This window comes from Lathyrus oleraceus, chromosome 7 (genome assembly GCF_024323335.1).
Source record: "Lathyrus oleraceus cultivar Zhongwan6 chromosome 7, CAAS_Psat_ZW6_1.0, whole genome shotgun sequence".
Taxonomy (NCBI): domain Eukaryota; kingdom Viridiplantae; phylum Streptophyta; class Magnoliopsida; order Fabales; family Fabaceae; genus Lathyrus; species Lathyrus oleraceus.
In genome coordinates, this window is record NC_066585.1 from 521,410,947 (window position 1) to 521,436,611 (window position 25,665).

Genomic DNA, 25,665 nt, shown 5'->3' on the forward strand with positions numbered 1-25,665 from the left:
AATGGCTGACAAGATCCTCCTTCGATGCATGTCTTTTGCATTAGACATATCACTCAAAATTTCATGCGGGAGATTAAAGAAAAAACGTTGCAGAAGAAGGTTGTCAACGTAGGGTATGCATTAACAGAACCTTCTTTTAAACACTACCGCAAATACATCAGATTGTCAAACGCATATGCAATAAGGTGGATCGATAATATTCCATTGGAGAAGTGGACTATGGCATATGACAACTGTCGACGATGGAGCCACATGACAACAAATCTTGTGGAACCAATGAACTATGTCTTCAAAGGCATCTGAAACCTACCTATAACCGCTTTAATGCAAGCAACCTATTTCAGGCTAGGGGCGCTGTTTGAGACCAGACGTACCAAATGGAGTTCAATGTTATAATCTAGACAGTTGTTCAGTGATGCTTCAATGAAATTCATCAAAGAGGAAGCTGTCAAAGCTAACACACATGTGGTCACGGTGTTTGACTGTACTAAAGGTTGATACATTGTTGTTGAGTCAATGGATCACAATGAAGGCTTACCGAGGGGACACTATCGAGTGGAACTAGATAGAGGTCCGTACAACTAGGGAAAGTTCCAAGCCTTTCGTATGCCCTGCTCCCATGTTCATATCGACATGTTCAAAGGTTCGACGAGATCCTTCCAACTTACTATCCGACATTTACAAAGTCATAAATCTTTGCAATGTTTACAAAATTAGTTTTTCGATGGTAGCAAAAGAGGATTACTGGCTTGCATATCAAGGGACATTCTCTGGCACAATGAAATAATGCGAAGAAAGAAAAATGGTCGCCCAAACAACACCCGTATTCGAACTGAAATGGATATGACGAAGAAAATGGTTAGATTATGTAGTTCATGTCCCCAGCCCGGTCATAATCGTACTAATTGTCCCAGTGTTGAAACAAGCACAACAAGATAATTTTAATTGTAACTCTTTTCCTTTATATTAAAAACAACATTCATTTCATATGATAATTTTGTGAGGAAATACCATCACAAACAAATACAACACATACAACACATAAACAACAACACAAGAAACTACAACAAATAAAATACTATCACAAATAAGTACAACACATAAACAACAAAACTATGTGATTAGAACCATCAAAATAATTTTGTAAGGAGTATACATCATCATGTGAACATCTATGTCAATTTTAATATCCACCCAGAAACGAAATTCTCCATTTTGGTTGAACGTCGTATCAAGCCATTGAATTTTTTTTATCCTTTCACCATCTGCAAAGTTTCCATCTAACCAACGGTTCAAGGTCTATTAAAATGTTCAAACGTATCTACATTCCAAAGTCGGATCTTCATCGGAGACTACACTACTGAAAAGATTAAATAAATATTTCTCTTGTGAATATATGGACACAAGTATGAATATGCAGACATTTTAAAGAAAAATGAAGGAGATTGAAGGAAAATGGAAGGAGGGTAAGAAGTTGTGTGAAAAATTATGGGAGAGATATTGTAAGTATAATAGATTAGTGGTGGAGCATTGACACACATGGCTACACATGCATGCGCCTTTGCATGTGGCGCACACACATGACTACACATGCATGCGCCTTTGCATGTGGCGCACACACATGACTACACATGCATACACCATTGCATATGGCGCACACACATGACTACACATGCATGCACCATTACATGTGGCGACTTCACATGCATGTGCCAATACATGCGCCTAGGGGTGTTCGCGGTGCGGTTTTGGCGATGAAAATCATTCAAACCACAAGAGAAAAAAGCACGCGGCTCGGTTTGGTTCGGTTGACTTTTAGAAATAAAACCAAACCAAACCAATACAGTTTGGATTGGTTCAGTTTTTTATAATATTTTTATTGAGCCATACATACACCTATATATAAAATAACATAACTTTGTGTTTTGTCATTCATACATTACTAAATAACATCAAAACTCATCATATTTAGACAAAAATGTTTCATTAAATATACAAAATCAGATTAGACAAAAGTTGAATAAAAACATATATAAATAGTAGCATAAAATAATATCAAAGACATTATAATAAAACATAAAAAACATATGAGATGGGAGATTAAAGAAGATGAAAAAAAGAACATAAGAGATGCGAGATTGAGAAGAAAGGTGCGATAAAAACGTAATTGGAAGAGAAAACAGTAACATAAAAGATGAAAAAGAAAGAACACAAGAGAGAACTTATTAGAGTAGAATAGGCGAGACCTACATGGAAAAGAAGATGAGAAGAATGTGTGATACTATTATGAGAGATTTAAAAAGGTTAAAATTGAAACCCTAAGTGTGAGTAAGAGAAAATCGTTTGTAATTGTAAGGTTAAGACATACTAGGTTTGAGGTTTGGGTTAGATGTGGGATAAGTGAAGTTTGAGTTGTAACATAATACAATTTGGTTTGGTTTAGTTCGGTTTGCAAAATACAAACCGCAAACCAAACCAAATCGTTCGGTTTTGTTAAAAAATGGCCCAAACGAATCCGAACCAAATGCGGTTTTTTGCGATTTCGATTTGGTTTGGTTTGCGATTTTCTATTGGGTTGATTTGGTTTTAAACACCCCTACATGCACCCAAGCTATTGACGCATCTGTTCAATGAAAAGCAGATGCGTCAGTCCAACTAGCGCATACTTCCTAAAATATGGTTTTTTCCGTAATTTTTTTTAAAAATAAATTATTTTAAAATTTTATTTGAAAAATATGATTATTTTAAAATATCATCACAAATAAAATATCATCACAAATAAGTACAACACATAAACAACATAACTATGCGATTACAACCATCAAAACAATTTTGTGAGTATACATCATCGTGTGAACGTCTATGTCAGTTTTAATATCCACCCATAAACGAACTTCTCCATTTTGGTTGAACGTTGTATCAAGCCATTGAAATCTTTTGATCCTTTCACCATCTACAAATTTTCCATCTAACTAACGGTTCAAGGTCCTGTTAAGATGTTCGAACGTATCTACATTCCAAAGTCAGATCTTCATCGGAGGCTGCACTGCTGAAAAAATTAAATAAACATTTTTCTTGTAAATATATGGACACAAGTATGAATATACAAATATTTTAAAGAAAAATGAAGGAGATTGAAGGAAAGTGGAAGGAGGGTAAGAAGTTGTGTGAAAAATCATGGGAGAGATATCGTAAGTATATAGATGAGTGATTGAGCATTGACACATATGACTACACATGCATGCGCCATTACATGTGGCGCACACACATGACTACACATGCATGCGCCATTGCACGTGACACCTTCACATGCATGTACCAATACATGCGCCCAAGCTATTGACGCCTCTGTTTAATGAAAAACATATGCGTCAGTCTAACTGGCGCGTACTTCATAAAATATGGTTATTTATGTAAAATAAATTATTTTAAAATTTTATTTAAAAATATGATTATTTAAAAAAAAATCTCAAAATTGAAACACATAAAAATAAATAAATTAAATTATACAAAAACAGTATCAAATTAATATTGATGCTAACAACATTCATCCCTGCTCTCATCGACTAATCTACTCGTCTATCCTCACCAGTTGCCAGCCATGACCAATTTCTGACCAATTTGTTGTTCACATTGGCAGTTCCTCTCTCTCTCTCTCTCTCTCTGCAAACGCTTCAATTGCGCGTTCAATTCTCTCAAAATCCTGCTCAATTTCTCGCTCATTTCGAGTTTCCGAGAATCACCAGAAACAAATTCGTGCGCACGAACTCGAAAATCTCCGCATCCTTGAAGAATTGTTAATCTGTGTGATTTACTTGTTTCCGTGAAAACATGATGATGGCGGAGGATCTCGGTGTGGAAGCAAAGGAAGCATCTGTTCGCGAGGTCGCGAAGCTGTTACCTCTTCCGGAGCTTCTTCATTCAATTGCATCGATCAAAGCTGATTACGTTTCACGCCAACAGGTATCAGATCTATTTTATTCAGTTATTTTTTATTTTTCTTGTTCTTTTACATATAATTTGCTGTTTTATGTGCTTGCTTGAATTTCTTATTTAGTGTTTTGAGATTTTCGAGCTTCCGTTTGAGCTGCTTGGAGCTTTCGTTTTGTGTTGTTGGGCTTTGGTTTGGTAGATATAGTATGTTTGGATTGATGGAATATAATGGAATGAAATGAAATGAACTGAGATTCTATCGTATGGATTTGCGAATAATGGATGGAGCGATTTGAAATATGATGGAATCTATTCTATCTTATTCCATCCAATCTTTCAATTTGCATTCCCCCAATTTGGGGTGTATGCAATAGAATGAACTAATTTGTTCAGTTCCATTCCGTCAAAATATAAAAAATACACAAACAATGAGATGAAATCTATGTTCCATTCCGCTCCACTCAAGTCCATTCCATCATGTTCCGCTCCAGTCCGTCAATCCAAACATAGAGGATGTGAGCTGTGTCTATTGTGATAGTTGTTTGCCTTTAATTTGAATCCGATTTTGGACCGGATATTTGTTAGACTTAGATGTGGTTTTTGATTTATCAAAAGATGGATGCCGTTGTCAAATAGCTGCCACAGCACTATAGTGTAACATAATTTTACCAAACCACTATTATTTCAAGATACATGAATTAGTACATAGTATTGTTAAATAGCTAGAGGTAGAGGAAAATTTAGAAAAACTATCTCATAAACTGTTAAGAAAGACCTATAGATTAATGAGTCGGATAGATGCATGATATATGACTGAACATCGTGGCGTTGTTTAATCTATGTAGACGGCCCTACTTAGTGGAATGAAGCCTAAGTGTTGTTGCATTGCCAAATAGCGACTATATCCCCGCATATCATTTGTACAAATCACTATTTTTTACAATCTGAGAATGTCAACACTGAACACTTTGTATTGATCAGGTAGGAGATGAAGCCAGGGGCTAATCTAAATTTATAACTGAGAGTTCTATACAATAGAGTTTTAAGGAAGGGATGGATTTTATTCTTAGTTTTTGATATACAATAACACTGAATAGTGAGAGGATTCTGCATCAAAGCTAGCCTCATATATATATATGAAGACCATGGGGGCATATTTGAAAGAGTTTATTCAAGTTTATATCTTTTATGATACAGTGTTATCAAATAGCGGCCCCATGGCCGCTATGGCGGATATATATGGCGGTTTTCGGACTCACCGCTGTGGTAAATATCGGCCAATACTGCGGGTTTTTCCACCATAGTCCGTTATAACGGCGCCGCCAAGCGGCCGGTATGGTGGGATTTTGGCTCTCTGCCATGGACCGTCATCTGCCATCGACAACCCTGTTATGATATAAGGCTTGTTTATGTGCTTGAAAGAAATTATGGAAACAACTTATGATTAAGTCTATAGTTGATGCCTAACTATTTCTGAAAGATGGTGAAATATATGCCCCCGCATCTCTTATTTGTTTGAAGTGATTGGTTTTAGTATTGTGATTTAGCAGAAGCTTTAAAAGTTTGATTAATTCCAATTCCAAAGGAGATTCATAAACAATGGTAGATGGTTTAGAGGATAGGCTGTTTGCCTTGCTTAGGCAGCATACAGAACGAAAATCAATTGCAACTTTATTAGGAAGTGTAACACTACATGTTCTAGTACCGGGTATGACATGAGTTTTGGAGTACCCATACTTGAATCACTTTTAGGAGTTTTTACGTTTGTTACAATTAGAAAAAGAGAATATATTAATCATCTAAAAACTACATTAAATGAAAAGCTGTTTTGAAATAAAAAAGATTTTCGATTGGCGATTTATAAAAAAGATTTTCAATATGGTGAACAAACACAAAATATTATTATTATTTTTTATTTTTTTATTTTAAAATAACATCTAAACTATTGAATGCCAAAATTAGAATATATTAATCTACTATAGTAGTAACATTGGAGAAACATAGGAGAGTGTAGTCTTGTATCTTCAAAACAGAGAATCATTTTAGAATCACTGCAATAAAAAATAATAAAATTGTCACATAAAATAATAGTAAGATGAGTAAAATCAATGTATTAGGATTTTCGAGAATGATAAGTAGTTAATATGTATTGAAAAAATTAGAGAAATAGATTGTTATTGTGCAATTTTTTTTATTTTATATACTAAGACTATGTTTGGATAAATTTCAACCGGATTCTTCATATCATTCGATCCTTGAAAATTGATTCTAAGAAATTAGTTTTGATTTGTTAGTAATTCAAATAATTAGGTTTTTATAACTTTTCATCCCAATAATTTCAAATTAATTTCTTGTTATTTTGAAGATATGAAATTAAAGTTTTCTTGTTTATTCGGGTGTTATTCTAACATAATCTTAAATTTTTTACAGATCAAATATTTAATGATTTCAATTTTTTTACTGTAACAAAGGGAAATTATAATGCATCACAAACCCAAATATGCTGTAAGAGTGTTTTATTCTATTTCACAGAAAAAGAGTAAATGTGGATCTCTGTGTAACATATATGTAGCACCAACACCTCTGAAAAAAGGTGTGTCGGTGTCCATGTCGGTGACACTCTGCATTACGTTCAATTTATTATTTTTTCAAATTATTACCGGTGTCGACGTGTCACTGTTGGCGTGTCTGATGTCCGTGTCTGTGTCCGTGCTTCATATTATATATAAAATAGGATGGATTTTTGTTTAGGTTTTAGAAATAGAGGGTTTTCTGTTAGATGATCAATGTAGAAAGGATGTTGGAGTAACTACCTCACTGAAAAACCAATACTATCAAAGTATCATATTGTAAATTATCATGTTTTTAATTAACCGTTTTCTAAATGAAATTTAGATTTTTTTTTATAACTGTATCACAAGTTTTTCTTAGATTATTGATTTTAAATTCCGCCAATTATATGTATGTTGTGTTTTTCAGTTTTCATTAGATATTTAATTATTTGTTGTTGGTTACCTATTCGAGCTTATAGCCATGACCTATTTATATGTAATAATTTTATGGTTGGGAGTGTGTGTAATGACACTTAAAATTATTTGATAATTTTGTTTGTTGTATCACTCTTAATCATTTATTATTGTTGCAGCTATTTTATACAAAAGTTTTGTTGCCTGAGACAGAGCGTTTTTCTTTTGATTATTTTCAGGCCAATGACGCACAGCTTAGTACAATGGTTGCAGAGCAGGTAAATTCTTTCCTTTTGGTCAACTAAATACTATCTGGTTAGTTGCTTGTTATTGAAAGAGTTTAACCTTTTAGTAACTGCAAACCTTAAGACTATTTTGTTGTTGCAAAATGTTGTGCATCATCTGCAAAGTCATTGTGAATGTTTGGACTATACCTTATTTTGTTTTCTGAAAAGTTTTTGACAAAACACAATACTCCCTCCGTTCCTTTTTAAGTGTCATTTTTTGATTTTTTACACATACCAAGAAAATTAATCATTATTGTTACTTTTTCAACAACAATTCTCTTTTTATCTATAATATCCTTAACTATTTATTACATTCATTTTACTTTTTCTCTCTCTGTAATAATTATCTAGGGGTAATTTTGACAAAATGCAATTAATATTACCTTAAACTTTGTAAGTGACAATTCAAAAGGAACAAAACTTTTTAAAAAAGAGACACTTAAAAAGGAACAGAGAGAGTAGTTTAATTTAATTCATGTAACTGACTGACCCCGTGTAGTTGGAAAATGCTATTGTTTCCAAATTGTTCAAAAGTGTGTCATTGACTGAAAAGCTTTTTATAATTGCAAAATTAACTTACTGATGAGGAAGTTTATCTAGTTTTAGTACATTTGTTTTTATTCAAAACTCTCGGCAGCTTTTATCAGTAAATAGGAACTATAGATAGAAAAGCAAGTAACTGATTCCATAACGTTATGGGAGGATTTTTTGAATTAAGGAGTCTGTAAGGAACTAATATAGATGATAAATAGGTTAATACCAAAGAAAAAAGATGCTCTCACCAGTCTATGAAAGCAAAAGACCGACATGATCTAACTTCTAAAGAACCCCTTGGCTCTGTTATTATCACTCCTCCTTTGGCAAACACCAGTTAACATAGACTAATGATGGGTAACAAGCAACAACTACCTTGCACCTAAACTGAAGGGCAGTTTATATTCAAAATATCTCAAAACTTGGACAGCAGATATTTAATTCTAATAACAAAAGATGGCATGGTTGGTAGTATTTGTGAGATTACTGTTTCATTTTTATGTCTAAAGTCTAGACTCTAGCCACTAAACATGAATTGCATTGTACACTCAGCTGAACTTTATATTTAATCAACTCGGGCACCACAATCTCATATCTTCGTGCTTTGCCTGAAAACACTTTACTGCAGGTTGAGCAGTCACAGGCAGGACTGAAATCACTCTCCTTTTCTGAGAAGACAATAAATCAGCTTCGGGAAAACTTTCTCTCCATTGAGAAGTATGTTAATGAGATAGACTGAAACTGTTTTGACTTCTTTGAGAGTGGGTGTTTTCTCTTTTGTAAACTCACACTTTTGATATATTTCTCTTTTAGCTTACTGTGATTTTCCTGGTGCATCAGTTTATGTCAGGAATGCCAAACATTAATTGACAACCATGACCAGATAAAGATACTTAGCAATGCAAGAAATAACTTAAACACAACCTTGAAGGTGCTTTTTCTGTCTTTAATCTAACCCTTAAGTATTGATTAAGAGAATGCTAGTCTCAACACTCATTCTACTTCATAGTCTTAAGAGTTGTTATAGAACTTCCCCTCCCTGTTTTTTCCTGTAGGACTGAACTTATCACCTACAATTATAACAAAATGGGTTATTTTCTCTCTATCACTTTATCTCCTGTTGAGTTATGGTTAAATGCAGTTCTGTATTGAGTGTTTCTGTCTAAAGTGTTGCTTTCACTTTGTCGAAGGTTCATAATTTAATTAACCTACCATTGGTAGAATGGAATGGAATTGATTACCACAGTTTTTAGTAAACACGGTTTGAACTTGGAACCTAGTTGCATTTATACAGGTCATACTTCATATCTTTTATTGTTTTTTGCTGACTTCTTGGTCTTCTGATAGGATGTTGAAGGTATGATGTCCATCTCTGTTGAGGCAGCGGAGGCTCGAGATTCTTTGACTGATGACAAAGAAATTGTCAATACTTACGAGGTTAGGCTGGTCTTACTTATACTGCACAATATTGATTTTATCCTAAACAATAGTCTGGCTGCAGCCTTATTTTCTATTTTACTGATACAATCAACTGATATCAAAGATTTGAAAAAAATTATCATTATTGAACACTCTGCGCACTATGAGCTAGAGGAACAAATTACACTCAGGGAATTTGAGAGTGTTAGACACCCAGTTTGGCCCTAAGCCTAACAAGCGAGATGGGTAGGGAATTGGTTACATTTGTGATACTCCTGCCTAGGGGTTTCACCTCGTTCTCAGGGTGAATCTTGCCACTAAACGACATTTTCTTCCTATGTAGTTGTTCCTTCTGCGCGTTCTATGTCATCACTCTACTATGTCCATTTTTGCAAAGAAGCCCTGGCTAAAATCCTTTTCATAGTGAAAACACAACCTCTTTTTTTCCTTTCTAGTTGCTTAAAACTCCTCCTTTTTGTTGTTGTCATCACCCTTTCTTCCTATGTAGGTGTTTTATATGTGAAATAAATAAAAGAAAAATAATACTTAAGATGTGTGTGAGAGAGAAAGAGAGTAATATAAGAGAGATAGAGAGAAAGTCAAGGGACTTTCCCTCCCTAAAGGTAGCAAATCCTAATCCTTCTCTCTTCCTACTATGTACCGGAGTCGTTACTTGTCCTTGCAGAAATTACGATATGTTGCAAACCTTTCACTGCTATTCTTTATCATCCTCCACTTGAGGTTCTCCCCAGATGTCCCCACTCTGCCAAATTCCAATTTCTTTCCCCAACTAATTGAGCCAAATCCATTAGTTCCGATAGATAACTCGAGTGAAAAATATTGAGCCAACATGTAAGTCAGCCCTTACATCATCCTTCACGCCATTCAATAAGATTTCGGTAAGATAATATTGCGCTACAATATTCAAAGGTCTGGTTAAGACTTCAAACTACATTCAAAGTCTATTCTATTCTATTCTATCATTCAATTACATTTATTTATTCTTTTATTTGCTTATAACCACTCTAGCCTATTCACTCCTCATAAAATGTGCCCTTTTAACTATAGCTGACATACCATAATATCTTTAATTTTTTATTTATTTTGCAGAGGTTAACAGCTTTGGATGGAAAGCGAAGGTTTGCATTAGCAGCAGCAGCATCTCACAAGGAAGAAGTTGGAAGGCTGAGGTTTGTGTCTACTTAAGTTCTGTTGCCCCATTCACTGGCTTGTGAGAACCCTGGAGGGGGCAACCACTTAGTTCGGAGTAAATTTCAATATGCGCAATCCCTCATTTATAATTATGCATTGACTCGCTGGTGTTCTTAATCGGTGGTTTCTTCATTTTTAAACATTCGTAAGGTGATGATTGCCACAACTTATAAACATACTTTCAGGCCATATTTTATCCGATATGGGGAATCTTTAAAATACCCCCTCACACTCAGCACTCTTGTGCTTGGTGTGTGGATATAAATGTTGGGTGGTCCGATAGCGGAAACCTGGTAGCTGGTGGTCCAACGGATCTTGGATAGACTCTGATATCATCTTAGAATTTGGGTTGGACCTAGCTCAATCTTACATGTTTCCAGGCCATATCTCGTCCAATGTAGGACTCTTTAACAATAATATACACTATCCAACCACAACTACTTATGGACTTAATTTCTATAGGTATCTATTGTTAACATCTTATTCTTGTATTTATTTTAGGGAATATTTTGAAGATGTAGACAGAACATGGGAGAACTTTGAGAAGACACTATGGGATCATGTTGCCAATTTCTATAAACTATCTAAAGAAAGGTTTGTTTCATATCTTGAATATGAATGCATCAAATAATGTTGCTTGTTGTTTTACTACGAAAATGCTTGAACTTTTATCAATTGAGTGATATTTAAGATTCAAAAGTTTTATGCTTGTTAGATTACAAATTTCTTCTATATCGTATTAGCCCTTATTTAGATCCTTGTTATTCCTCCCATATTTGTTCATGCTTCGGATGTACTTTCCTGGATGTGAGAAGATGTGGTATACAACATTGACTAGAGATCTTAGAATGTGTGGGTTGGGCCTAAATCATCCCTAAAAACTGGTTTGTAAGGTGTGGATTACCCCATTTAAAAACACAATACATGCCATATCTTTGAGCAATGTGAGGCTAAATCCACCCCTTCAAACCCAACACAGTGAAGGTGTTGGAGGGTGCCATGAAGGCAAGCCAAATGCCACAAAGAGGTATGACCTAGGTAGCCTTTATAAAGTTTGGGCAATCCTCACCTTATAGGTTACAGGTTGGTTTTGCGAGGTGAGTTAGGTCTTAAATCCAAATTTTAAGATGGTAACAGAATCTATTTCAAAATTAAAATAGTTATTGGGCCAATGTCTCGACTATTGCACTCACATCTTTACCATCTTCTAGATGTTCAGTCTTGATCGTGAAGGGTTGTGTTGAGATCTTGTTATTCCTCTCTCATTAATCCACACTTTAGATGTCTAGTCATGAGCATGAGATTCCTACACCGGCTAGAGATATGGCCTATATAGCCTTTATAAGGTTTCGGCAATCCTCACTGGTTATTGGAGTTAGTCCTTAAGCCCAAATTCTTTGAACACTTTTGCATTAAGCATAAGTTATATACTGTGATTGTGGTACAATCCTCAATTCTCTCCTTTATTTTAATCATGTTATTTTATCTTATTTTATTTTTCCTCGTGTTTGCAGCCCACAAACTTTGGTTCGTGCTTTACGGTATGTTGCTGATAGACAATTGCATTTAAATTTTTTTCCATTTCTCATTCCTTTCATTATATCTTTATTTAAATGATAGGTTGTATGATTGGAATTTCTAAATTCACTGTAATCTTGTTTTCATTGTGTTTTACCTATTCTAGGGTTGTTGAAATGCAAGAAATCCATGATCAACAGGTTGCAGAGGAAGTAGCTGAGGCTGAAGGGGATGGTGCATTGGCATCAGCCACAAATCCTCATAGAAGTGCCATGTATGTTATAGTAGTTTGAATTGAGTTCCATTATCCTTGATATTTTTGGGATCTTAAAAATCTTTAATAATGAAACCAACAACCTTAGCTGCCATCTTAGTGCATGATTTGCTTGAAAATGTGCTGTAACTTTTTTTGTTGTTAATTCTTCTAAGATGATTCCTTACCATCTATCCGTATACCTCTTTCTTTCTATACTCTAATGAATTCTTTTATAATCCAAAACAAAGGCAGGGATCCATTAATATAACTTGGAAACTAATATTGGAAGGATAATTATTACTTTTATAAATATAATTAAAATATTTCATCTTTTTACTTGGGACTTCTCAAAAAGTATATCTGTACTTTTCTTGATACCTACTAATTCAGAGAATATGAAAACTGAGAGTGATTTAATTGATAGATCATTCTGAATGATGCAATGTATTTATCCTTAGAGGTTCTCTGTTACAGATATAACTAAATAACTGATTCAGTTACCGATAGCTATGTTAGCAGCTGAATAACTGGATTTAACTGCTGCATGGGAATAGAATGTGCTACCTGCAATATCCCTTACTCTGTAGTCCAACATACCCCTTCAAGGTCAAGGTGGTTGGCCAAGTGAGTGGAGGTCAAGCACCTTGAGTTTGTCTCAAGCAGAAATCTTATAGAAGACACCTGTTTAGTGAGAAGATCTGCACACTGATCTCGAGAGGGAATGCGAAGCACCTTCAAACTTTTGTTGATAACTTGTTCTCTAACAAAAAAGGTCAAGTACCATGTGTTTTGTCCTTGCATGTAAAATATGATTATGGGAAAGAGTCACAGTGCTATTCAATTCGCCCAACAAAGTTTGAATCCATACAGTCTCTACAGTTGGGCTGCTAAACTGTGGTACTGAACTTCGGTACTTGATCCGGCAACAAATGTTTGTTTTTTGGCCCACAAAGAAACTAAGTCTGCAGAAAAAGCTGTCATCAGGGTCAGATGTCCACTCGGCATCAGAAAAAGCTGTTAAAGTGCATTTTAAAGTACAAAGGAATTCTTTTGACCTTTGTACAATGTAAGAGAATGGGACATGGACTGGCATACTTTGTTGACAACAAAAATGATTTCAGATCTCGTGTTAGTAGCATCTGAGCAATGGTCTGCTCCCTGTATAGGTTTTTTGCAACCTCCAACCATTGGCGAAAGGATGCTTTTGGTCTCTGCCTTGTTAGATCTTTCTAGCAAGTCGCAAATGTATTTGGACCGAGTAAGCAGTAGAGAGCTATCATTGACATAACCTTAATACTGATAAAGTAGTCAAGTTCTCCAATTTGCTTGAGAGAAAAATTCAAGTTCCATTGGGTGGATAAGGCGCTGAGTGAGCTGAATAGAGTTGTCTGTCAGAATTATATCAACATATACAAGCCTGCAAACAATATAAAAAGATTCAAAGTAAATGAACATAGATGGGGGACATTTATTGCTCTCAGGAGCCAGTTAAAGCTCATAGAGAGCCTTATCCAATCTACAAACTAGGCTGTTATCTATCTGCTTCAAACCCTTGAGGATACTCCATGTACACTTCTTCATTAAAAACCCCATTCAAGAAAACTTATTCACATCCAATTACACCTTAGAGGCCAATTGGAAGTTACTTCCGCATATAACAACTTAGGCTTAAAGCCTAACCAAATACCACAAAATCTGCAATTTAGGGGAGAATATCTCAATCCTTCTAAGCTCTCTATTTAGGCCATATCTGTAGGTGATGTGGAACTTTTCCACATGCCCAGAGCTACCGATGCTCAAACAACACCAAAATAGATATAGGATATACTTTGATACTATCTTAGAATTTGAGTTTAAGTCTTACCCTTACCTCAGAAAACTAGCATGTATGATGTGAGCTGCCCAAAGTTTATAAGAAGTATCTAGGCCATATTTCTTGGCAATTCGTATGGTTGCAGTGTTGTTGTTTTATTGTGGATATTCCTAACTTATAATGTCTTCGTAGTGTCATTCTGGTATGGAGCAAAATGAGTGAAAATTCAAGGATCATTTTTAAATACAATATTATCGATAAAACGAATCTGTTGATTCTTTTTCCAATACAATCATTTGAGTTTTAGATGTAAATCTGTATGTGGTAGTGGTTTGAAAACATTCTGCCTGCTTGTTTTGTCATGACACTTTTGCCTGGAGTTTTATTGTGGATACTTCCCAACATTAATAATGTCTTCTTAGGGTCCTTCTGGCATGGGATTAAAAAAGAGTGAAAATTCAAGGATCATTTCCAATACAATGTTATCGATAAAACTAATCTGTTTATACTTTTTCCCCCATACGAAAGTGTTCTGCAAAAAGGAAAATTCTCTCCTTTCCCCCTCTGTTATTACTTAATTTTGTTAATGCTAACGAATCACAGAAAATCTTCAAGCGCAATGGCTTCGAATAATTTAACACAACAAAAATTGAAGGTTCAGGGGAAAGGCTATAAGGATAAGTGTTACGAGCAAATTAGGAAGACTGTTGAAGGACGATTTAACAAACTTCTAAATGAGGTAATCACTAAGTCTTACTGGTCAACACCTTCTCCAGTTTCCTGCTTCAAAAAACGCACACACTCAGATTGTCTCAAACACACACCTTCATAACTCTTCATTTTATTATAAGCAACTTATTTCATTTTCATTTTCATTTATGAATCAGCTTGTGGTTGAGGACCTGAAAGCAGCATTAGAGGAAGCTCGAGCGGTAAGTTAGGCTAATTGAATTTAAGCTTCTGAGATGTTTACATTTTCCTCAATGACTTTAATTTTATTCCTCTTTCTCCCTGCCTATATCAGTTATTTGTTGTCTTCTTCTTTAGATAGATGGATCATCATGCAAGCTATTATTTGTATACCCAAAAATGCTTTTGTGGAATAGTAGTGACATTCATAGTTAACAATCCACAATGTACATGTATCCGTATGTGGCCGTCATGCAATAATGCTATAGTGCTGTCATAGAATGGGATTGGAATTTATTTTATTCCAGTTCACTTTTATTTTATTCATCCTTATTTCGGCGATTGGAATTTAGTTTTAACACTCCCCTCAAGATGGGGCATATAAATCGTATGCACCAATTTTTTTACATATGTAACTGATTCAAGGACATCTCAAGAATTTAGTGAAAACATCTTTCAATTTATGTTACCTGATTCGATCTTTTCCCTTATAAAGTGACAATCTATTTCAATATGCTTGGTCCTCTAATCAAAAATCAGATTAATCTCTTTGAGTAACTGTTTCAACCAAATAAGCTCACAAGCCACTAATGCCATGATCTTGCAACCAAAAGCTTTGTTTCTTACTATTTCAGAATATTAATTTTCCTCCAATTACACAATACCCAGAAGTGGACTTCTTATCAATGGGTGAACGAACCTGCACAACCAACATCTGAATTACCAAATACTTGACTATGTCGGTTGTTCTTCTAAATTAGACTTATTTCTGGTGCACCATCCAAGATCCGTATCACAATATCCCAATGTTCTTGAGAAGGTGTGTTTAAGAATTGACTTACAACACTGAATGCAAATGAAATGGCTGGACGGGTGACTGTGAGGTAGTTTAATTTGCCAACCAATTTTCTGCATCTCCCTGAAGATGAAAGTACCCCCCCTGGTTGGATAGAAGTAGTTTAATTTGCCAACCAATTTTCTGCATCTCCCTGAAGATGAAAGTACCCCCCCTGGTTGGATAGAAGTAGTTTAATTTGCCAACCAATTTTCTGCATCTCCCTGAAGATGAAAGTACCCCCCCTGGTTGGATAGAAGTAGTTTAATTTGCCAACCAATTTTCTGCATCTCCCTGAAGATGAAAGTACCCCCCCTGGTTGGATAGAAGTAGTTTAATTTGCCAACCAATTTTCTGCATCTCCCTGAAGATGAAAGTACCCCCCCTGGTTGGATAGAAGTAGTTTAATTTAACAACTATCATCCAAAGAGTTGTGTAAACTTACTGACTCACTACAAAATAAATCCAATTAAGGTTATATATTTGGGAGTGAACCACCATTTTTGTTCTCAAAGGAATAGGGCTACGGTACCCCCAACCTTTATGAGTTTTAAAGCTATATCCCATCCAGATTTCAGAGCCTGTTTGAAGCTGCTAGCCATGCAAATAAAATGCCAGAATCCTGTTTGAGTTTAACTTAATATAATTGTATTTAAGAGTTGACACGTTACACTGCTGAAAATTATATTCTATCATTTATTTTCTCTGGTAATACATCAAAATTTAAGCCGCCTTCTCCGCCCCCTCCCTCCCTCTCTCTCCCTCCATTCTTTGATGTGATGAAGTCTATTATACTAACTGGTTAATGGTACAAATTCATTACTCATTAGATAGTTCTTCTCTAGATCTCATGTTTATTTACAATGTAAATGTTTTGGTAAATTGTTGAATTTTATCATTTTTGCTTCCTGCAATTGAGATCCAGTTTTGTTCCCTGTTACTGATTACTGCTGCAATCTTGTTACTTTTGTGGTATACAGATTGGGGAGGAACTTGGAGATATCTATGACTATGTTGCCCCCTGCTTTCCTCCAAGGTTTGAATATACTACCTTTTCTTTTTAGGTGTGATATTTGTTGTGTATAATGAATAGTTTTATATTATTAATATTCTTTATGAACTACTATGCTAATAATTGAACTCTAATAGAACTCTTGTATAATTCATATTCGATTCATGAACTACAAGTTGCTAATTGGTTAAGCAAAGGCCACTTTCCTTTTTACTCTACCCCTAAAATTGAAATCTAGGTTTTCGTCATGTGATAAAAAAGAGACCCATATTAAAACAAATAGATGCAAAAGAAAAATCAATTCATCAACCAGTGAACTTAGGCAACAAGTACTCGTAGATAGCTACTAGAGGTCTTCTACTTTTCTTTTTGCTGCTCTCTTGATTCTGTCTGAATACATTTCACTTAATCTAAGGAAGCTTTTGTTTGTATGAGGCTTCTTTATGTACATATTCTGTTTGTTCTAATTCTGTTTTTTCAATTCGGGCAGATATGAAATATTCCAACTAATGGTAAATTTGTACACTGAGAGGTTTATTCAGATGCTAAGGTTGCTTAGTGACAAGTCCAATGGATTAACAAATATCGAGATATTAAAGGTATTTCACTGCAGTTTTATTTATGTACAATTTACTATTCCTCACATGCTTGGAATGTCATCTTCTCCTTATGTAATGGAAATCCAACCATGTTTTTTCTTAGCATTTGGGAACAATTTACTAGCTTTCCAATTCATTCATATTACAGACAATGGTGTGATACTGTCATGTATTCGGAGCTTACAATAGAAATAAGAAAAAGAAAAGAAAATATTTGTTGGCTGAAAATGAACAGAAGACATAAAATATCTCTCACCCTAGGGTTTCTTGCTAACAAAGGGCTTCCATCCACAGCTTTACTTCCTCCTATTAATAATTCTCACCACCCCCTCTAATTAACTACCTTTTTAAATTTTAACTGATCAAAATAACTAATTTGTTTCCCCTTACTGTTCCATTTATATCCTTCTGTCCTTACAATACCATCTTTGGGCCGAATCTACCATTTCTGTAATACATTTATCATTTTATTATAATGAGTTTTACTTTTTCTATTTCATTACTGTACTTTGGTAATAATTCCTTGCTACCTGTAGATTTCATTGTAACCATTTCTCTTTTCACCTCTATTTTCTTTTTCTCCTCCTGAACTTTTATGTGAAAATATACTTATTTTTTGTCTCAAGTAGGTAACTGGTTGGGTGGTTGAATACCAAGATAACCTAATTGGCCTTGGGGTTGACGAGTCTTTGGCCCAAGTCTGCTCTGAGAGTGGTGCAATGGATCCTCTTATGAATTCTTATGTTGAGCGAATGCAAGCTACAACAAGGGTAAACTTGGCTTTCTTGTTTATTCATTTTGCTTTGGTATTCTATGATGTTTGTTGATGATTTCTTTATCTCATTAAGCTTTGTTCTTACTGTATTCTAGAAATGGTACTTGAATATTCTGGAAGCAGATAAAACACAGCCCCCAAAGAAAACTGAAGATGGGAAGCTATACACCCCAGCTGCTGTTGATCTATTCAGGATACTTGGAGAGCAAGTTCAAATTGTCCGAGATAATAGCACTGATGTCATGTTATACCGAATTTCCTTGGCAACCATTCAGGTAATGTCAAATAAGATATAGATGTAGTGTCACAGTTGGAAATTCTTCCCTTGTATGCTGCCACCTCTGCGGTCTTTTATTGGGCCACCTCCTTTTATCTTCATTGCAGCGGTACAACTCCTTTAGTGTTCTGTTTAGGGGGTTGGTCTTGTCCTAGATCACATAGAGATTTGACATTTGTAGTGCTTGCAATGCTTGGACAGTTCTCACTTGCAAGTTGGCTCAGTGGGGTTGAGTTAGGGCTAAAACTGAATTCTAAGATGGTATTAGAATCTATCCTAGATCCATTGTCTGGCTGACCGCATCATCCACACTCAAGGACTATTGGGCATGGACGTGAATTGACGTTTTTGAAATCCGCTAAACTACGGCCACTAAAGGGGTCAGCTATTCGACCAATTCTTCTGCCTCCACTGCAGCGGTACAAGTACAACTCCTATACTGTGCTGGGTTGAGAGGGGGAGGTGTAGACCCTACATCTCCTAGGAAAATAGCGTTTCAGAGCTACTGAGAATCTAGAAACCGGATTAGATGTATATTGATTTTCTGATTCTCTAACTAGAGAACTCGGTATGACTTGGATGTACTCTATCAAGATAAGGTTTGTAATGCATATAAATGCTGGGGCAATCCTGACCTCACGAGCTAGTTTTTTTGGATAAGTTTGGCAGTAACCTCAAATTCTAAGAGTAACTGATGTGCATCATAATTTTATGCGTTGTAAACCATGACCTTGGTAAATGCAACTTAAACTGGTAGAATTTGGAAGATAATTTTCTCGTACAACAATTAGTTTTAGCATCTTTAACACAATGTATTGTGTTTAGTGCTTATGTTAGTTATTCCGTTTTTGATGACACTGTTATTTTACAGGTGATGATTGATTTTCAAGCAGCTGAAAAAAAGAGACTTCAGGAACCAGCTTCTGAAATTGGTCTGGAACCTTTATGTGCTATGGTTAGTGTAGTTTTCTAATTAGTGTTAGGCTTATAATTTTAACACGATTGTTTCCAAATGGTACTTTCTGTTGATATAACATCAGTTTATTGTTTTATTTAGATAAACAATAATTTGCGCTGCTATGATCTTGCAATGGAGCTCAGTAATAGCACCATAGAAGCTCTTCCACAAAACTATGCAGAGCAGGTTTGGAGCTTTTGTTTGTTGTTTTTCCTGGTTTCATTACTTTTGTAAACATTACTTTGTTGACATTTTATTTATTTTGTTATTGCATATAAGTGAAACTCACATAATTCTATTGCTGAAACCACAGTGGTAGTGAAGTGGAAACAAAATCCCGAATTTTTATGGCTAGGACTCAGATGGAGGGGGAAAGGGTGAGAGGTGGGTGGGTAAGGGCGGCGAGGTGGAGGGGCATGAAGTGTGGTGGAGGTGAGGGGCATCAGGGGTGGGTGGTGAGAAAGAAAGGGTGGTGGTAGGGGAAGAAGGGAGAAATTATGAGGTTTATATTGAAAATCATCTAAAAATAATAAAAAAATTGATATCCAATGGTTTAGAAAAAAACGAGACCAGGCTTAACCAGCCGTACTTGTGAAAATATGGATACAAGCACAGTTAACCAACAAGTTAAGGTTTGTTGTAGTTAGCTGATGTGTAAAATGTTAAGTATGACAGCGGTAACCAACTCAGAGTTGTTGTAGGATAAGCACAACTATATATAGCTGATGTCATCAAATGTATACAATCGCAATTAATTTGCAATGAACACATAAATTCAACTCTATCTCTGCTCTCAAGTTCCCTATTCTCTCTCTTATACTGATAAAATAAACAGGAATAACAAACGTTCTGGATAATCAGAATTCAGAAACTTAAAACAACTTAGTAACAGATAAAACTATACTTCATGGAAACAGATTATTAAATCTATGGTTTCTTATTTATTTTTCCTAGAATAGACTATCCTAACTTTGAGCCCACCTCTGCCTTATTAGTTGGGCTCTGTCATTCACAGTCTGAGACTTGTATGTCTATCAGCTCCTTGTGATCCTTGTAGTAAGAGAACATCAGTCCCCTGCTATTTCACTAAACATTCTTTTATTGACTTTATACACATTTTCTGTTTCTTTGCAGGTTAATTTTGAAGATACTTGTAAGGGGTTTCTCGAGGTTGCTAAGGTATGAAAGAGGGTGCAACTTTCTGTATCCTACTTGTTGACTGTAATTAATTTATCACTTGATATGTTTTTCCATAGTTTCCCTTAGATTGATTAGATCAGATTTTCACTACACTGTAAGTTGTACGTTGCCTACAAAATTTGACTAAATTGTAGCATAGATGATTGAAAAGAAATTTAAACTCGACTTACTTTAGATTTTTTTATATTTATTAGTTCTCTCCCTCATTTAAAGGTCATTGTTACCTTCCATACCAACTTATTTTGATCTTTAGGAAGCTCATTGTTACATGTTAACAACCTCTGACAGGCTAATTTATTTGCTAATGTGTTCTATTTTCTTGGTGCCCATTTTTTTCCATTGTTGTTAATCAGACAATCAATCCAATATTTGCTCAATGATTCCCATATTGTTTTTATATCATATATGAGCATGGTTCATGGATTCATTCTCCAAAAAGGGTAACAAGTATGGATCTAAAATAGACTACTTAAGGTCTTTTGTGCTGGAAAGCACTAGAATGCCTGTCTGTTATGCTTATATGTCAGTTCACTCACTGACCACCATGTGTATATTTTGTTAGAGAATATGTTACTTCCGATTCATATTAGAATTATGTTTGTTCATTGCATTTATCTTTTTGATGAATATGTGTTGCGTATAACTTTCTAAAAGATTGTATTCTGGTAATTTGAATATTCTTCTTGGTGTTAGGAAGCTGTGCATCAAACAGTAAGTGTAATATTTGAAGATCCTGGTGTCCAGGAGTTGCTGGTCAAATTATACCATAAAGGTACATCAAATTTTCACCATCACCTAGTTTCCTTCCTATGTGTGTTTATGCTAATAGTTTTTTCAAGGGTGAGGGTATATCCTTATTGTCGAACTCTATTCTTGTGCTATAATGAATTCTTCCTCTTTAATAAAAAATTCATTTCCTGAAGCATTACGATATAATAGGGCTATGCACTATTGTTACAAATTTATTTGATAAATTTGGATTATGGTTTCTAGTTCCTTATGGTTTCAGCTAAGTAATTGGGTATTTTAATTCATTGTTCCTTGCTATCCAGCATTACCCTGTTCTATTGCTAATGTTCAATATAAGAATTGTAAATTTATTGTTTTCTTTTATATCTAATCAATCACATGCTTTATATTTTACACATTATAAGTGTGGGTGGATTTGACGATTATTTTACTAATCTTATAAGAGTGGGTGAATTTTCTTATCTCAGTAATTTTTTTTTACTTGCTTTGCATATATCAGAATGGAGTGAGGGGCAGGTTACTGAATACTTGGTTGCAACATTTGGCGATTATTTTACTGATGTAAAAATGTGAGTAGAACTTCTTGTCTCAGTAATTTGGTTTTGCTTAGTTCTTCCACACGTGCCATATTCTGTCAGTTTTTTTGCTCTATCATATAGATATATATATGATGAAACTGGTAATCCTGAAAGCTTCATCTTAGAATTTGGGTTAGACCAGTAAAAAACAGGAAGCATATGATACTCAACACCTACTGGAAATAAGAGCGGAGAAGGCAACACACAGAACCAGTAAACCCATGTCAAGAAGAGAGCAGGGGAGACAGCAAACCACACAATAGCCATTGCTCCTTCATCTACCATCCTCAAACATTTATGCGTGAACCTCAATTCCTTAAGATTTTGTTTTTCTATTCACTGATTTAACATTGATGGGCTCCTGGGATCTTGGGAGCTCTTACACCATTTGATAGAACTGATTAGAACTGTTTAAATATGAGAGAAAGAGAGACATTTAGGTAAACCATGTGACTGAATAGCACTACATAAGAAATATACTACCTTATATTTATGGAGTATGCTATGGAATGTTCTATTCTAAATATATACAACTATCAACACAAACTAAAGAAGAGAAAACTGGTATAAAAACTAGATTGTAACTTAATACAAAAGACTAAAAGCGTAATATATATTTTATAGGGGATCAACTAAGTTACTCTAATATTAGAAACTTATTATAAGAGATAAACTAATATACTCTAACATAATATCAAAATATTTCTAAGATATTTCACATATTCTAGCTCTTCCAGATAACTTGAATTATCATCAGCCTGAGAGAAATTTTGTGGCAAATAACTAGTGAGCAAATAATTGCATGACAAACACCAAAGGAAAAGCCAACACAGAATGTAGAAGCAGAAACAGCAAAGATTCATAATCCCAACAAATATTCGTAAGATGAAGATGCAGCAACAAACGGGATGGAACATGTTTGAAAACTTAAACCAAAGTCCCTTGTATGCAAGCAACAACCAGAATACTAAAAGCAATGCCGAAACGGTTCTTGAAACAATGCTTGCTACAACGGAGCAGTCGTATTGGTCGGTTGGGGTCGCAATTGACTGAGCTAGGACTGTTGAAAGAGGCAGCCACTTTGTCGTGAAGAGTGTTCGTCATGTGGCCATACTGATTGATATAGGATTTGTATGCAGAAACTTGAAGTTGTGTGTGGAGGTGCATGGGGAGATTGTTGGCAGTGAGCTTTTGGGGATGACTAATCTGGAGGAGGTGATCATTGTGGCGGGGTTCCTTTGCAGAAAGGCCATCAGAAAAGAGGCGGATGACGAAAATGGCAGTTGAGGTGATTGGGGAAGTTAAAAAGACGTTAAAAGAAAGAATGTCACCACAGAAGAAGGTGGAAACCAGTTGTACCAAAAAGTGGGTTCAGTAAAATAAATTTTGAATACAACTATTAATACATTCTCAAACTTTGAATACAACCAATCTCTATGGTCTAAGAACAAATATGATAATGAGATTTAGATAAAAGAAGAAGAAATATGATTGTGGTGTAATCACAAAGTTTGAGTGAGGGAACAATTTTCAACGGTAAACAGTATTTTCCCAGAGTCACATTAAGGACTAAAGTTAACATATTATACCCAAAATGCAATTAACATTGAGGGTTGAAAATGTGTGCAAATCTTTTGATGTAATTTGATCCCTCTTTTGATTATTATGAAAATTTAATAGTTTTAACTTCACTTTTATTCAAGGTACATTGAAGAAAGGTCTTTTAGGAGGTTTGTTGAAGCTTGCCTAGAGGAAACAGTGGTTGTTTATGTTGACCGTCTTTTAACACAGGTTATGCTTTCAGTAAAAAAAAAAACAGCCAGTTCTTATTTATGCCAAAATTATGCATATATTCTTCCATAGAAGCTTCCTGTTCATTTGACTTAATTGAATGTCTCCCTTGTAATTATAATTGCAGAAAAACTACATCAAGGAGGAAACTATTGAACGGATGAGGCTAGATGAGGAGGTCATCATGGACTTTTTTAGGGAACATATCAGTGTTTCTGTAAGTTCTCTTTTAGACATTTTGTCACTGTTGTCCTCTAATCACAACGCGAATATTATGCCAGTCTCAGAGCATTATGTTACTAGATGCTAACCTTGGGCTTCAGAGTTACTTACTCTAATTTCCTTAACATCCTGGATTAGAAAGTTGAAAACAGAGTGAGCGTACTTAGCGACTTGAGGGAACTTGCTTCAGCAGAGAGCCTCGATACCTTCACACTCATCTATACAAATATACTTGAACATCAACCTGACTGCCCGGTAAGACTAATGCCCAATATGATTCAAATAATTTTTTATATGATTTAAAAGCGAATGGTGATATGTACTTTGAGTTGACCTGGTTGATGAATGTGTTTTTATGTCATTGTAGCCTGAAGTTGTTGAGAAACTTGTTGGTCTACGAGAAGGAATTCCTCGGAAGGATGCCAAGGAGGTAAACAAAATTTAGAGTTCATTTTACTTGATCATGAACTGAAAACCCTTTTCCAAAAAAAACTTAGGTTATTGAATTTGGAACTGTCACTTTTATTCTTGTTAATCAGGTCATACAAGAGTGCAAAGACATATATGAAAATTCTCTTATTGATGGAAGACCTCCAAAGACAGGTTTTGTTTTCCCCCGGGTGAAGTGCTTAACTGCTTCCAAGGGTGGACTTTGGCGTAAACTCACTTGATGTCACGATTCCTTCAATGATAAGACCATAAATTACTTTTAGTTATTGAACTAGCTTATAAGTATGTTTGAACAAAGAAGAGGTGTATGGAATAAACTTGTTACTCTAGCCTATAGTTTTTTGGGATGTTACATGGTGCCATTTGATCTTATAGCTCATTTCCTCATATATTGATATAGAATGAAATTGGACTTTTATTTTATTTTATTTTATTGGGTCTTTTAGCTTAAGTGTTTTATTTTCTCATTGAAACATTAGAGATCAACAAAATTCAAATGAAAACTGTCTTTGTTATTAGATAGCTTTCTCTCTCTTTAGTGTAGAATTTTGCAACTTTTATAGTTTTAACAATTTTAGCATCCCAACTCATTTTTAAATTTCAACTCTTTCATGGCTTATTTCAATCTCAATCATACATGTTATTACATCTGTTACATTCGTTTCAAAATGACTATGGTTTTTAATAAAAATGATTTGTTTTAAAATGAATATCATTCTCACTCACTTTTTAATATAGAAATAATTTTTGTATTCTCAAGTGTATCATGTCCACTACTTCTAACACATTTATGAAGTTAATGTCTAAAAATAATATCATTATTTTTCTTAATCTATATGCAAAACCATTAAACGATAATTACTTTAAAATGGACAGGATATTTTTTTTTTCTCTCTTCATATGTTAGTGTTGAATCACCATTTTATTCTTCATCCGTTCCTTATTATTATTTCACTGTCACAACCATACTACCTACACCCAATTCACATACCTCGTATACAACTAATATTTCTCCCTAAACCTCTCAACAAGATTTAACTCGGTATCTAAAACTCAAGAAGTCTTTCGCATCTATAAACAAAAAATGTCACGAGCCTAAAAAAAATATAGATGAGATTTATTGAAGAACAAAGAATTTTTTTGTAAAATCCACCAGAATTTTTCAAATCTCATTTCGCACCTCATGCACCACCAACCTCGTCCCAGGTGCAACTCATCAACTCGCCGATGCATCCAACGCAAACCACCAGGCATGCAACATCACTGTTACTAGAGACACCATATTAGGGATTTTTTACGAAAATAATCCATTTTTTCAAGAAATTTCCCAAAATACCACTGGTTTCAAAAAAATTCTCAAACTATCCCACT

General features: G+C 34.9%; 1 protein-coding gene across 1 annotated transcript; it reads left to right on the plus strand.

Moving 5' to 3' along the window:
* The first annotated feature begins 3,520 nt into the window (after positions 1-3,520).
* Positions 3,521-24,722, plus strand: LOC127107548 (exocyst complex component SEC6). The gene is made up of 25 exons (XM_051044836.1): positions 3,521-3,963; positions 7,139-7,177; positions 8,349-8,437; positions 8,561-8,651; positions 9,068-9,157; positions 10,250-10,329; positions 10,853-10,945; positions 11,866-11,892; positions 12,036-12,143; positions 14,542-14,677; positions 14,826-14,870; positions 16,663-16,718; positions 17,185-17,293; positions 17,923-18,063; positions 18,164-18,343; positions 19,217-19,300; positions 19,403-19,489; positions 20,438-20,482; positions 21,197-21,275; positions 21,753-21,822; positions 23,535-23,622; positions 23,750-23,839; positions 23,983-24,099; positions 24,212-24,274; positions 24,384-24,722. The coding sequence occupies exons 1-25, from the start codon at positions 3,832-3,834 to the stop codon at positions 24,513-24,515; spliced, it is 2,271 nt and encodes a 756-aa protein (XP_050900793.1). The 5' UTR covers positions 3,521-3,831; the 3' UTR covers positions 24,516-24,722.
* The last annotated feature ends 943 nt before the right edge of the window (positions 24,723-25,665 follow it).

What these genes read in the sequence shown, in the direction of transcription:
- LOC127107548 (XM_051044836.1), top strand. Translation starts at nt 3,832, where the DNA reads ATGATGATGGCGGAGGATCTCGGTGTGGAAGCAAAGGAAGCATCTGTT. An exon ending in TTTCCTTGGCAACCATTCAG is followed by an intron (nt 18,344 to 19,216) that starts GTAATGTCAAAT and finishes GTTATTTTACAG; the next exon opens with GTGATGATTGATTTTCAAGC. An exon ending in TATTTTACTGATGTAAAAAT is followed by an intron (nt 21,823 to 23,534) that starts GTGAGTAGAACT and finishes CTTTTATTCAAG; the next exon opens with GTACATTGAAGAAAGGTCTT.